This window comes from Lynx canadensis, chromosome C1 (assembly GCF_007474595.2).
Source record: "Lynx canadensis isolate LIC74 chromosome C1, mLynCan4.pri.v2, whole genome shotgun sequence".
Classification (NCBI taxonomy): Eukaryota; Metazoa; Chordata; class Mammalia; order Carnivora; family Felidae; genus Lynx; species Lynx canadensis.
In genome coordinates, this window is record NC_044310.1 from 62,925,727 (window position 1) to 62,939,772 (window position 14,046).

At 38.5% G+C, this 14,046-nt stretch overlaps 1 protein-coding gene across 1 annotated transcript in view; it reads left to right on the plus strand.

Annotated features, from left to right (window-relative positions):
• Nucleotides 1-1,165: 1,165 nt before the first annotated feature.
• The window catches only part of ACADM (acyl-CoA dehydrogenase medium chain), a 33,859-nt gene continuing 20,978 nt past the window's right edge, over nt 1,166-14,046 (plus strand). Inside the window, exons 1-6 of the mRNA XM_030325408.1 lie at nt 1,166-1,512; nt 5,733-5,820; nt 8,897-8,994; nt 9,117-9,186; nt 10,476-10,576; nt 11,199-11,279. Coding sequence (XP_030181268.1) covers nt 1,483-1,512; nt 5,733-5,820; nt 8,897-8,994; nt 9,117-9,186; nt 10,476-10,576; nt 11,199-11,279 — 468 coding nt within the window. The 5' untranslated portion in view covers nt 1,166-1,482. The remainder of the gene's footprint in view (nt 1,513-5,732; nt 5,821-8,896; nt 8,995-9,116; nt 9,187-10,475; nt 10,577-11,198; nt 11,280-14,046) is intronic.

Consider the following 14,046-nt stretch of genomic DNA (forward strand, 5'->3'; position numbering starts at 1 on the left):
GCCTGGAGCCTGCTTTGGATTCTGTGTCTCCCTCTCTCTCTCTGCCCCTCCCTGCTCATGCTTTGAGTCTCTCAAAAATAAATAAGCATTAAAAAAAAATTTTTTTTTAAAAACTAGAGGTGCATAGTCAAATCTTTTTTTTTCTACTAACTCCTACCCAACTTTAGCAGTCCACTTTGTGTTTTACCCACCTATTTGAATGTTTCCTTGATGATTCCAGGACCAATTGAATTCTTCCTTTTCCGAATTTCCCTAGTACTTTAATTTAGCCCTTAACATTCTGCCTTATGCCCAGTCTCAATAAATACATTATAAATCCCCAGATGAAAAGGTAGAAGGTTCTTGTAGGGGACTACCATAACAGAATATAGGAATTGAAAAGCTAAATTAGAATGAGATTATGGTATCAGGCAAAAAAGATTGTTAAGCAAGTTTACAGGATTTAGTGGTGAGTGATGAGACCCTAAACTAGGATGATAGCAATAAAAATGAAAAGTCCTGGGCATTATGGGAAACATTTACACTCCTTCCTTGCGGTGGCGTTCTTACTAGCTTTCACAAAAAGCTAGCCAAACCTTGGACAGCTTTACAAATCCCCCAACACTGTAACATCACACCCTACCCACTGCGAACTCAGGGTCTAACAGGAAGAGAGGGTGACTTTAAATAGAATTCCTCAGGCAGACATTCACGTCCAACATTCATTCATTCGCTGAGCCAGGAGCTTTAAATAAACTCAATTTATTTCCAAGGAAACGGTCCACATCCACACACGTGGGTAGCAATAAATAGCCTCGGGAATATTCGGGAAGGTCGAATTTACTTAAGGGATTTCCCGTTTGTTTTCTGAAACACAGCACATACTATGGCTTCGGCCGAGCTTTCGAGAGTAAAATGTACTTGTAATACTTAGGAAGAAAAAACTGGATTGGTAAGTTTCTGGGACGAGGCCAGGGAGAGTATCTTACCACCAGAACTGGCTGGGGACTGCGCACCCTAGCCGCCCCCTTTCACCCAGATTCCCGACAGGCCCCGCGCCGCACTCGCTCCTCTTCCTTAGGCGCGGGTCCACCCTCCAGCTCCCGCCGCCAGCCCCGCTCGGAGAGCCTTCAAGGCTTCCGCGTCCTCGAAAGGTCGCGCTGCCGAAACTCTGTGGGCCCGAGGGAAGCGAAGCCTCTTCCGGGACCACCCCTCGGGACACGTCGGCCAAAGGAGGTCGTTAGACACTCTTTCCCAAACCGCCCAAGATCCTACTGGTCCGCGCTGGCTCGGAGCGAGCACGCAGCCCCCCACCCCCATCCTCCTTTTCCTTTACGGTACCCTTTTTAGGCTACCCGCTCCCCACCCACATCCACACCAGCGGGCGGGACCAGGGTGGGGGCGGGGCCAGACGGGTGTCGCTCCTCTGGGTTGGAGCACCCCTTAAGAGTCCCGGAGCTGCGCAGAGAAGTGGAGACCGAGCAGCAGGATCAAGAGTCAACCATGGCAGCGGTGTTTAGGCGATGCTGCGGGGTGAGAGACAGCAAGGCTCGGTGGGGTTGGGGAATGGTGGTTGTGGCGTTTGGAGGGGGCTGGGGGGGCGGAAGCTTGGGACGAAAAGACGTGCTTCCCCGGGAGAGTAGGAAGCTGTGGTGAGGAAGGACCTTATCGGACGCCTTGGCCTTCCTGACCTCACCGTTGGCTGCGGGCCTCAAGTCCGGATCCTCGCCTTGCTTTCACGCTTACCCTCTTCTCTTATTATCCAGTCCGGGCTTTCAATTTTGCCCTATCATCTTCGCAACTCGTCGGTTCTTTGGTAGGCAGTCATTTTTCGGAATGTCCTTCATTTTCCCTCTGGCCTAGGAACTCTCCGTATAATCCCCCCAGGAATCTCACCCTTTCCCGAAAGTAAACTGTGTCTAAATTGGGCAGGCATCTCAGTACGAGCAAAGGCCATGTTTTTGCAGTATATTTTGAGAAAACTCTCTACTGGCTTTATGCCTCCAGCCCAAGAAGAAATCATAAAGTAAATGCCATCATGCAATTGATACATGATAGAAAGTGCAGATTTCAGATACTCGTATCTTGAGTGCTTGCAAAGTTACGGCGGAAAAGGAAAGTAGAGCAGCTGCTTCTTGGGGTACTTAATGTATCTAATAATTGAGTTAAGAAAGTTATGTTCTTGGCCCCCAAAAAAGTAGCTTTAGAATTTATAATAATTCTAATGGATTACTGCCCAATATTTGTTATTGCTATACACATTAATGGGCTCTGAAGGCAGAAATCTGGGCATTTTAAAAATTATTTTTAACTCACCACCAGAAAAAAAAGACCCGATTTCTCAATCTCCAATAAGGTATATAGAAAAACCTGATCCAGAAAACTTACACAGCTGTATCTCATCTTTGACAACTCCCATAAAATTTAAGATTCTTACGTTCCTAAGAAATGGGCGAAAGCGTTTAATTATAATTGTGCTGGGAGGGCACCTGGGTGGCCCAGTTGGCTGAATTTAGGACTCAGTTTTGGCCGAGGTTATGATCCCAGGGTTGTAGGATCCAGCCTGGCATCGGGCTCCATCCTGTTTGGGATATTCTCTCTCTCTTTCTTCCTCGTCCCCCCACACCCCACCTCTGCGTCTCTCCCCTGCTTGCTCACGAATACTGTCTTGTGCTCTCTCTCTCTCTCTCAAAAATACATAAATAGTTTTAAAAATACATAGTTGTGCTATTATTGCAGAATTGAATCTTGACTGAGGTGGCCATCTCTTGGAGATTTGGAATTCCATTGTTCTGGGCAGAGATCCCAAAGTAATAAAATCAGTATTTATATGGCATTATGCTTCCAAGACATGTTCTTATTTTAATCATCTCAACAAATTATCCAGTAAGAAAAGCCTCATTTTCAAAGTTTGAAAAGAAGCTACAGGGAAGTTTGTAATTGGTCCAGGGTCTCAAAAATACTTGGGGAGTCTAGACACAAACCATTCTAAATCCAAATAATCTACAATTTCTATATTCTGTCTACTAAGCCACCTCTCTAAATGGATAACATTATTATATCATTAGATTGATGGGGATTGTCCCCAGGGTGTAGCTACTTTTATATTTTATATAACATTTTCCTGAAAAATAATATGTAAACTTTTTATAAATTATTTTAAATCCACTAATAATTTTCTTTTTTATTTCATTTTCATTTTTAATTTTTCAATTTTATTTTAGAGAGCGAGAGCGAGTGGGGGGAGAGGGGCAGAGACAGAGAGAATCCCAAGCAGGCTCCACACCAAGGGTAGAGCCCAATGTGGGGCTTGATCCCACAACCCTGGGATCATGACCTGAACCGAAATCAAGAGGTAGACACTGAACCCACTGGGCCATCCAGGTGCCCCTCCACTAATAATTTTTGTATTTAAAGTCTCAGCAGACTTACTTATTTTGTGAGGTCTAATTTTTGTTCAGTAGTATGTAAACACACACTTAGAAGAGCCAAGTTTTTTGGTCAGATTTTTGTGGGATGTTTTTCTTTTTAGAATGTAATAACCGAATAGGAGACTTAAACTGAAAGAACAGATAGCAAGGTGGTTGATGGTATGGATTCTCTATAGTAAATGCTACAGTTAGAATCCTGGTTCTACTATGTAATAGAGTGACCTTGTCCAATTTCACTTGACCTTTCTGAGTCTCACTTTCTTCATAGGCAAAATAGGAATAAAAATAGTGCCTTAATCCTAGGCTTGACTTGGAGATTCAGTGAATTAATTGTGGAATGTGACTGTAAACAACTACAGGTTTCATCTATGATGTTTGAACAGTAAGCATTAGAGAAACCATGTTTTACTGCCAAAATGAATTTAATGAAAATTGCAAAGAAAATATGTATTTTTATACTCTGATTATTCTTTTCAAAATTGTATAAAGTGTTATTATTTTGAAAGGGTATTCACGATATTTGACTATCCATAATGTCACGTTAAATGTAGATGATTCTCTTTGTAAGCTGTGGTCATCTACAAAATAGACGGTTTGTTTTTACAGATTTCAAAAAATGTAAGTTCAGTTTTTTTTTTTTAAGTTTATGTATTTATTTTGAGAGAGAGAGCCCAAGCAGGGGAGGGACAGAGAGAGAGAGGGAGAGCGAGAATCCCAAGCAGGCTCTGAGGCTGACACTGGAGCTGGACTCCGAGCTCAAACTGAGGAACTATGAGATCATGACCTGAGCTGAAACCAAGAGTTGGATACCTAACCAACTGAGCCACCGAGGCTTTCCACCATTCTTTTTTTTTTTAATTTTGTTTTTAAATGTTTATTCATTTTTGAGAGACAGAGTGCAAGTGGGGGTGGGGCAGAGAGAGAGACAGAGACAGACAGAAAGACAGAGACACAGAATCCGAAGCAGGATCCAGGCTCTGTGCTGCACAGAGCCCTACACGGGGCTTGAACTCATGAACCATGAGATCATGACCTGAGCCGAAGTAGGATGCCTCACCGACTGAGACACCCAGGCATACCAGCACCCCTTAGTTCTTAATCTTTTAGTATATTGTTCAGTTTCTCTTTTCTTTGGAATATTAGAATTGCCTATGGATATTTCCATCAAATACTTTGAAGCGTAAACTGTGTGATTTTGTTGTCCTCAAACATATACTTGGGAGTTCTAGTATGCTTTCCATTAACTTAAATAAATGCAAATGATTACTTTTATGTTTATTCAACTATCATGAGTATAATGGATTGCAAAGGAATAATACATGTATATCTGATTATACTTTTTTTGATGAAATATGAGTATATTCCAGATATTAAGAAAAGTAGCCTATTAATAGTTTAGAACAGGGTTGGCAAATTTTTTTGTAAAGAGACAATAAATATTTTTGGCTTTGTGGACCATGTGGTTTCTGGCAACTATACAACTATGCTGGAGAAGCAGCAATAGACATGGTGTTCCAATAAAATCTTATTTACAAAACTGGTGACTGCCATAGTGTGTCTTAGAATATTCTAAGAATGCTTACAGACAGCAGCAGAAAATAAATAGAACTAGTTTTAGGCTAATTTGTTTTGTTAAATAGTAGAAAATGGAATCCTCCAAGGGACAGTTCCCAAAGGCATACCTGCAAGGCTCACCTGGGACAGGGTATCAAAGCTGATAGACTACACCATCCTATTGTTGCTCTCTCCCCAGCTTCTCAATCACAGATGTCCTAGAGCTTGTATGTGAGATTTCCAGAAAAGCGGTCCTAAGTCTGATACTACCCCTGACTATTCTTTGTCTTAGAGACACTCCACTTTAATACTATTGATTAATTTTATTTTCATCACTTAAAAAAAATCTCTGCAATACATGTTCAGACATCTGGTATGTGGCTTATTTAATATACAAATCAAGGGGCGCCTGGGTGGCTCAGTCGGTTAAGCGTCCGACTTCAGCCAGGTCACGATCTCGCACTCCGTGAGTTCGAGCCCCGCGTCAGGCTCTGGGCTGATGGCTCGGAGCCTGTTTCTGATTCTGTGTCTCCCTCTCTCTCTGCCCCTCCCCCGTTCATGCTCTGTCTCTCTCTGTCCCAAAAATAAATAAACGTTGAAAAAAAAAATTAAAAAAAAATATACAAATCAAATTATAGTTGAAGGCATTTAAGTAATGACTTATTGAATATAAATCACACAAGTTGCTGTACTCACTTGTAATTGTCAGTATTCTTTTATTTGATGTTTAATTCATCCAATTTATTTTAATAAAATTGTCCTTTACAGGTCCTAAAAAGTCTTTCTCGTTCTGACTGGAGATCACAGCATACAAAAGCTGCCGTACAACGTGAACTAGGATTGGGATTTAATTTTGGTATGTTTTGTTCTGTCTTTTGATTTTAAACATAGTTGTTGTATATATGCAGCTCTGTATATGTATTTGTCTGGAATATACGTATTTGTAAACATTTAGTAATGTCTAGTAATGAATAGAGCCAGTGACCATCCACAGATTGTTCAGTCAGTCACACCCATTCTTCCTGATCTCCTTTTCTTTTTCAGCCTAATATCCTACACATAGATCTGCGTTAGCAGGAGACATATATATCTGTGCCCTTTTCCCTAAGTTTGTAGCCCTAAATAAACAACAAATTTACTGATACAGATAGTCTTCAAGTTAGAAATTTGAATGCAAAAAATATATTTTGAACATTTAGATACACAGTGCTAGCTTCCTGCTAATAAGCCAAAGCCTGTTTTGGCCCTGCTGTATCTGCACTGCAGTTTTGATGCCAATTGATAGGTTTAAAGTCTGGGATCAGGGAGTCATGTGGTGTTGGAAGGGAAAGTAGTAAGATTTCTCTTCCCCTTTCCTCTCTAAAATGAAGACCCTAGGCAAAAAAATGGATGCTATTTTTAGCATCCATTGTCTCCTAAAGTGCTTCTTCCTTCAAAATTATTACCTTTCTTTTAGTTGAAATCCATTATCTTTGGTTTCTTGATCTCAGAAAATAGATAAAAGGCAGCTCAGATAACTAACTCCTAACCAGGTACAAATGACAAACTCAAAGCTCTCTAGGGTTATCCGTTTTTGTTTTTTATTTTTTAAGATTTTTAGCTTCTTTATAACATATTTTAGAATTAAAAATTTCAAGCCATGTGAGGATAGGAGCTTGGGCCACTGGGTTTTCTTTCTTACTCTGTTATTAACATAGGTTAAGTATAAGTGCTATTTAGTTTCAGTTTGTCACATACAGATTCATAGTCAGTAGCAAGACACCAGCAGGAGAAATCTGTGGTGGTATGCTGGGTAACTGGATGAGATAGATATAGTATTTAGGAGGGAGGCTGAGAAACTTAAGAAAAGGAATAGAGATAACGTCTATGAGCAGTTGTATCCAGTTCTTTATAAAATGGAGATAATGTCTATAACACAGGATTTATTTTAAGATTATTATATATGTAAAATCCCTAGTACAGCATGACTGTATTTAAGTAGGTTCTCAATAAATAATACAAACTAGGTCTCTGTCTTCCCTCTCTTTTTATTCACCTACAACCTTAGTATCTGCTGGCCCCAATGTTAAAAGTAAATTGTGGGGCACCGGGGTGGCTCAGTCAGTTAAGTGTCCAAATCTTGATTTTGGCTCGGGTCAGTGATCTCAAGATGGAGGGATTGAGCCCTGACAGCACAGAGCCCACTCCAGATTCTCTGTCTCCCTCTCTCTGTCCCACCCCCATCAAAGTAAATAAACTTAAAAAAAAAAATTGTGATGTACAGAACAGTGACTGAAACTCTTATGTATACTTTTACTGCTAACTCATTGTAAGACTGTGGGGCTATCATTTCCTCATTCTGGGCTTTTGTTTCCTTATCTATAAAATGAAAGATTTGATTTTAAGGCTATTCGATTCAACACCAAAATTCTCATGTCTTTTACATTTTATTTCTCACATCCCTATACAAATGATTATAGTCTTGAGCATGTTTGCTCATTCTTATCTCTTTGCTTTTGCTCTTATTTTTCTTGCCCCAAATACCCTCTATCTCTTTTGAATCTTACCTATCCTTTGATGTTGGATGCAATCACATTAAAACCCTGTAACAGTGTGGATTTAAAAAAATGAATATGGGAAGGGGGAAAAAAAGAGAAGAGAGGGAAACAAACCACAGACTTTTAATGATGGGGAACAAACTGAGGGTTGTTGGAGGGAGGTGGCTGGGAGATGGGCCAGATGGGTGATGGGTATTAAGAAGGGGACTTGTTTTAATGAGTACTAGGTATTGTATGTAAGTGAATAATCAGTGAATTCTATGCCTGGAAAAAAAATTACATAGAAAAAAAAAAAAGGAAAAAAATGCAAATGACTGGCTCCAGTCCTCAGTCCAGCCACCTTATTCACTCCATTAATTTTATAACAGAACCTCATATTTTATGTAATTGAATTAGAGTTTTATGTTATTGTTAACTTTTGAGAAACAGTCCCACATTTTACTAGTTGCTTTGTGCTAATTTTATAACCTCAAATTATCTCAGTTTAAAGGAAGAGTAAAATTTGAAATTATAGTGTTCGGATTCTTACATGATACTTTGTGTTGCATCCACACAACTCCTGAAACAGAATGCTACGGGCACCAGTGACAGTCACAACAAAGTATATTGCAGTGAGAGGTAAGGCCGAGTGATTGGGACTGACACTCTTGATCAGAGTCGGCCTGGAACAGCCAGGATACAGAGTTTTTATAGCCTACCACATCGTCTTATCTTCACCTGGAAACAACAAAGAAATAGTTCCCAGATGGGGTTGGAAACAGTTCAGACATGCCCTTGCCACAATCTAATCAAACACTAATCCAGTTGATTTTCCTTGAACTTTTGTTCCCTTGATTGATGATAGGATAAGGCTGTTATCTCTTAACCTACTGTGTTAAAACAAAGCTGTTATTTCTCAAGGCTACAGGTTAGCCCTAACACTACAATTTAACCCTTACATTTTGGAACAAGTTTTGCTGGTTTATGGTCTCACCGAGCATGTCTCATCTTCCTAGACTGATTCTTGAGATCAGAGCATGTCTTACATATTAGTTTCATTTTAGTGTTAGTAAACGTTTGGTAAATCTGCTAGGAACTAGTAATGAGTAAAAACAAATTTTTTTTTACCCTCACCAATTGGAAGAGAAAAATGAGTTTATGTCTGTTACCCCTTGGTAAAAGCTAGAAATCTTAACCTACCTCCTTTGGTACTTGTGTTGACATAAATTTGTTTATATTATACAATGAAATCTTGCTAGTCTGAAAGTGCATTGTGGTCTTTGTGGTTTATTTGTGGACTTTCTGGTTAATCAAGGATTAAAGACTCCATTATAAATTTTTACATACTAATATCATAGGACTTTTTTCCTCAGCTCATTGTCTTATTTTAATGTTTTCTAAATGACTTTCTTTTAGAGCTCACTGAACAGCAGAAAGAGTTTCAAGCTACTGCTCGTAAATTTGCCAGGGAAGAAGTAATCCCAGTTGCTGCAGAGTATGATAAAACTGGCGAGGTAGTTATGTGCATTTTAAGGAGAAAAAAGTTTTTTTTTACATTTTTATAAGATTATACAATTGAACTATCTAGATTTTAATGTAACTTTTTTTTTTTCTTTACCTTTCTCTTTCCTTTTAGTACCCTGTGCCCCTAATTAAAAAAGCATGGGAACTTGGTTTAATGAATACACACATTCCAGGGAGTTGTGGTAAGCTTTGTACACATTTTTTTACGTTTTATTTATTTATTTTTAACATTTATTTATTAATTTTGAGAGACCGAGAGACAGAGCACAAGTGGGGGAGGGGCAGACGGAGAGGGGGAGACACAGAATCCCAAGTAGGCTCCAGGCTCTGAGCTGTCAGCACTGAGCCCATTGCGGGGCTCAAACTCACTAACTGCGAGATCATGACCTGAGCTGAAGTCAGATGCTTAACTGACTGAGCCACCCAGGGGCCTCTGTTCTCATTGTTTTTTAAGATTATTTATTTTGTGAGAAAGAGAGAGAGACAGAGGTTACGCGCTCGAGCGAGTTAGTGGGGGAAGGGCAGAGTGAGAATCCCCAGCAGGCTCCCCACTGTCAGCGTGAGCCTGATAAGGGGCTTGAATTCATGAACCTTGAGATCATGACCTGAGCCAAAATCAAGAGTCAATGCTTAACCGACTGAGCCACCCAGGAGCCCCACTTTGTTCACATTTTTAATCCTAGAATGTATATGAATAGGAAAAAATTGAAAAACTCTACTTAGTCTTTCAAATATTAGTTGCCATTTATGTAAGTCATTTATGATAAAGGGCTTTTTGCCTTTATCTTTCTCTTTAGACTTCAGTATTTGCCTGCTTTTAGAAACCTTGTACTAATACCTAGAGGCATTTTTCCTTTTTTAAACTGGTTTCAACTATAACTTTATCCCTAAACGTTGGTAATTTCTCTCTAGAGTTGGTCAGTTTGTTGCAATTAATTCTACCTTTGATTTTACATTTTGTTAAGACTTTGTTTTCCTGTGAGGTTGTCACTCCTTCAGCTAAAAGAGCCAAAGTTTTGGCACAGTTGAATCAAGTTTTTACAAAATCCAGTTGAAACAGGAAGACAGGTGCAGATTACAAATAGAAAATTTTTTGAAATATTTAAAACTTATTTTGAATAAATATAATTTGTTATTGTGCTAACCAGAACACTTTTTTAGTTTCTTGTTAATTAAAATAGTTCACCTTTGGAGCTCCTGGATGGCTCAGTCAGTTAAGCATCCAACTTTGGCTCAGGGCATGATCTCATGGTTTGTGAGTTCGAGCGCCTCGCTGGGCTCTGTGCCAACAGCTCAGAGCCTGGAGCCTGTTTCAGATTCTGTGTCTCCCTCTCTCTCTGCCCCTCCCCAGCTTGTGCTCTCTCTGTCAAAAATAAATAAACATTAAAAAAAAATTAAAATAGTTCACCTTTATTTCTGATGAGATAATACTACACATTATAATGGGCCTTAAAACATTTTGATACTACAGGAGGTCTTGGACTTGGAATTTTTGATGCTTGTTTAATTACTGAAGAATTGGCTTATGGATGTACAGGGGTTCAGACTTGTATTGAAGCAAATTCTTTGGGGGTAAGTTTCTTAGAAAATTAATTGTATAACTCAGGTGTTAATGAGATAGTAATGCTAGGTTAGGTTAGCTAGTGCAACACAATTTTCTTTAAAATGAACACAAGATTCTGCAGTGAAGGCTAGAATTCTTATTCCCAGAATTGATCATTCTGGCCCTGTTGTCTCCGTACTTGTAGTCCTCCCTGTCCTTGTGGGGAAACTGTACACTTTGGCTGCTGCTTCAGTGGCAGTTTTTAGGTAAGGGCAAGGCCAAAAACCAGCATTCAGGAGAAGGATCAGGATGGCTTATTGCCACTGCTGGCAGTGCTGAATTTAGTGAGCAATTCTTAAGAGACTTGATCATATATACTACATCACTTATCCTAAATTTAATTCTTTGTGCATGTTACTACAGTAGATTTTTACATACTATATTGACAAATCCTATATAACTTTTATGAAAATACTGGACTAACAGATTTATTTCCTCATGGTTTTAACTGTCTTAAAGGAAGAATAAAGGCCAGTTCTTGGATTTACCCCTTGGGAAAAAGTAGTTCTCTGGTTTTGAATTATAGAATCTCTAAATTTACATACCTAATAAAAATATCTTGCTTTTTTCAATGTCACTTTTCTGTGGTAGCAAATGCCTATTATCATTGCTGGAAATGATCAACAACAAAAGAAGTATTTGGGGAGGATGACTGAGGAGCCATTGATGTGTGTGAGTATGTGTGGCTGCTCCTTTTTCCACATTTAAAGAAGGGAACAAGGGTACTATTTCTCCTTTCCAATCAATGTGTATACACTGGGCTAGAACACATTAAGACAGAAGTTAGCAGCATATTTAGGTATAATGATGTTTCTGGGATGCCAAGAAAGTGTCATAATAATCTTCTTGCTTATTTTCAAGAGAAAGTTGTCTATTTAGGATGTTTCTGGGGTTCCAGACAAGTGTCATAATCATCTCCTAGCTCGTTTCCAGGAAAGAAATACCTGTTTAATGGAGCACTCTGCAGTTCAAGAACTGAGTGATTGTGTCAAGAAGTTCAGATTGAACATACAACAATAGATGTTTGAACTAGTAGTCTTTTGAACTAATAAGAAATTAATGGGACTGAAAAGTTAATCATTTTATTTGTTGAATGATTGAATGACTTGAGAATATTTATAGATTTTATTTCATTCTCTGGGCACTACTCAACAAATTTTTAAATTGGATCAAAAAAAGATATTTATAGGGGCTCCTGGCTGGTTCAGTTGGTAGAGCATGTGACTCTTGATCTCAGGGTCAAGAGTTCAAGCCCTCCATTGGGCATGGAGTCTATTTAAAAAAAAAAAAAAAGATATTTATACATATATATACACACACACAGAAGAAGATCTATTTTGAAAGTTTTTACATAAGGAATTTGACTTCTTTTGTTTATCAGTTGAATATATTTTCAATCTACAGTGTGATTGTGATCCCAAAATAGAGTAAATGGTTACTAGTTTTGAGGTAAATGGTAAAAATTGGTCTGAAAGAGTAGAAAGTAACATTTAAAAAATCAATGTTTTTAATTATAGGTACCTGAATTTTAGGCAAACTGCTTAATAAAAACATTTATATAAATCTCTTAATTGGTAACTTTTCAACAAATGAGTTTAGGAGACTAATTCTCAATATTGTCTAAGAATTAGGTGAAAATTTAGATTGTATCCTGTAGCATATATAATACTAGAAATAGGGTAAAAAATTATAGCATAGAGATGCCTAGGAGAACCTACCCGAATGTACTGATAAGATTATTTGTAATTATTTTATTACTTATAAATTGGTATTTCTAAGACAAAAGTTTTTAAAAATAGTTCAAATATTTTAAACATTTTTTTGGCTATTTTGTTATGGATACCTTCAGTTTATGTAAAAATTATTCTAACTTCTGAATTAATAAAGGTTTACTATACATTTTCCCCGTTTTAATGCATAATAGCAGTAAATATTCTCAAAATATGAAGTCAAGGGTGAAAATGAAAACAGTCAGTAGACATACTATGTCTTGATCCACAATTTACACAGTTATTTAGCTCCCAATAAATATTTATAAAATTATACTACATCTGGGGCGCCTGGGTGGCGCAGTCGGTTAAGCGTCCGACTTCAGCCAGGTCACGATCTCGCGGTCCGTGAGTTCGAGCCCCGCGTCGGGCTCTGGGCGGATGGCTCGGAGCCTGGAGCCTGTTTCCGATTCTGTGTCTCCCTCTCTCTCTGCCCCTCCCCCGTTCATGCTCTGTCTCTCTCTGTCCCAAAAAAAAAATAAATAAAAACGTTGAAAAAAAATTAAAAAAAAAAATTATACTACATCTAATGTGTTTTCTTTAAATTTCTTAAAAAATATTTTTAACTTTTTTGATTATAAAACTATGTATGGTCCCTCAGATAAGAAGTTAAGTGGTCTTGGGGCGCCTGGGTGGCTCAGTCGGTTGAGCGTCCGACTTCAGCTCAGGTCATGATCTCGCAGCTTGTGAGTTCGAGCCCCATGTCAGGCTCTGTGCTGACAGCTCAGAGCCTGGACCCTGCTTCAGATTCTGTGTCCCCCTCTCTCTCCGCCCCACCCCTGCTTGTGCTCTGTCTCTGTCTTTCAAAAATGAATAAACATTAAAAAAAAAAAAAAGAAGGTAAGTGGTCTTCCTCTCTTATTATATTTGCTGTCAGATATTGTGTGTGTGTGTCCTTGGGTGGGCACAAACCATGCTGTCAGATATTTTAATACATATAAATGTATTTTTAATAGTTAGAGTCATATTATATATGCAGTTTTATATCCTGTTTAACATGAGCATTTTCTTACATAATTTTTTAAATACTGCAGTGTTTTGAAAAATAAAAAATAAATTTTTTTTTAAATTTTTTTTTTTTTCAACGTTTATTTATTTTTGGGACAGAGAGAGACAGAGCATGAACAGGGGAGGGGCAGAGAGAGAGGGAGACACAGAATCGGAAACAGGCTCCAGGCTCTGAGCCATCAGCCCAGAGCCCGACGCGGGGCTCGAACTCACGGACCGCGAGATCGTGACCTGGCTGAAGTCGGACGCTTAACCGACTGCGCCACCCAGGCGCCCCAAAAATAAATTTTATTATATTTATTACTGTATAATATGTCACCTAATGGATGTACTGTAGTGTAAATTATTTCACTATTCCCTATTTTTGGATATTTAAATTCCTTAGGTTTTGGCTTTTAAAAATAATGTCATGGTAAACATCAATACAGAAGAAGTTAATACAAGGTTTTGGATTTAACTTTGCAGTACAGATACACTGTCATTGCATATTCATAAAACTTAATCTCTTGCTTGGTGCAGTCAGATATACTCTGGATATACATCCTCAGATATACTGAGGAAGCAAGTACGGAGATAATTAAGGGCACTATAATTATTTTTCAATACCATATGGTATAAGAAAACTTTCAAAAATGAAAAGTAATTCTGTTATTGCATAGATA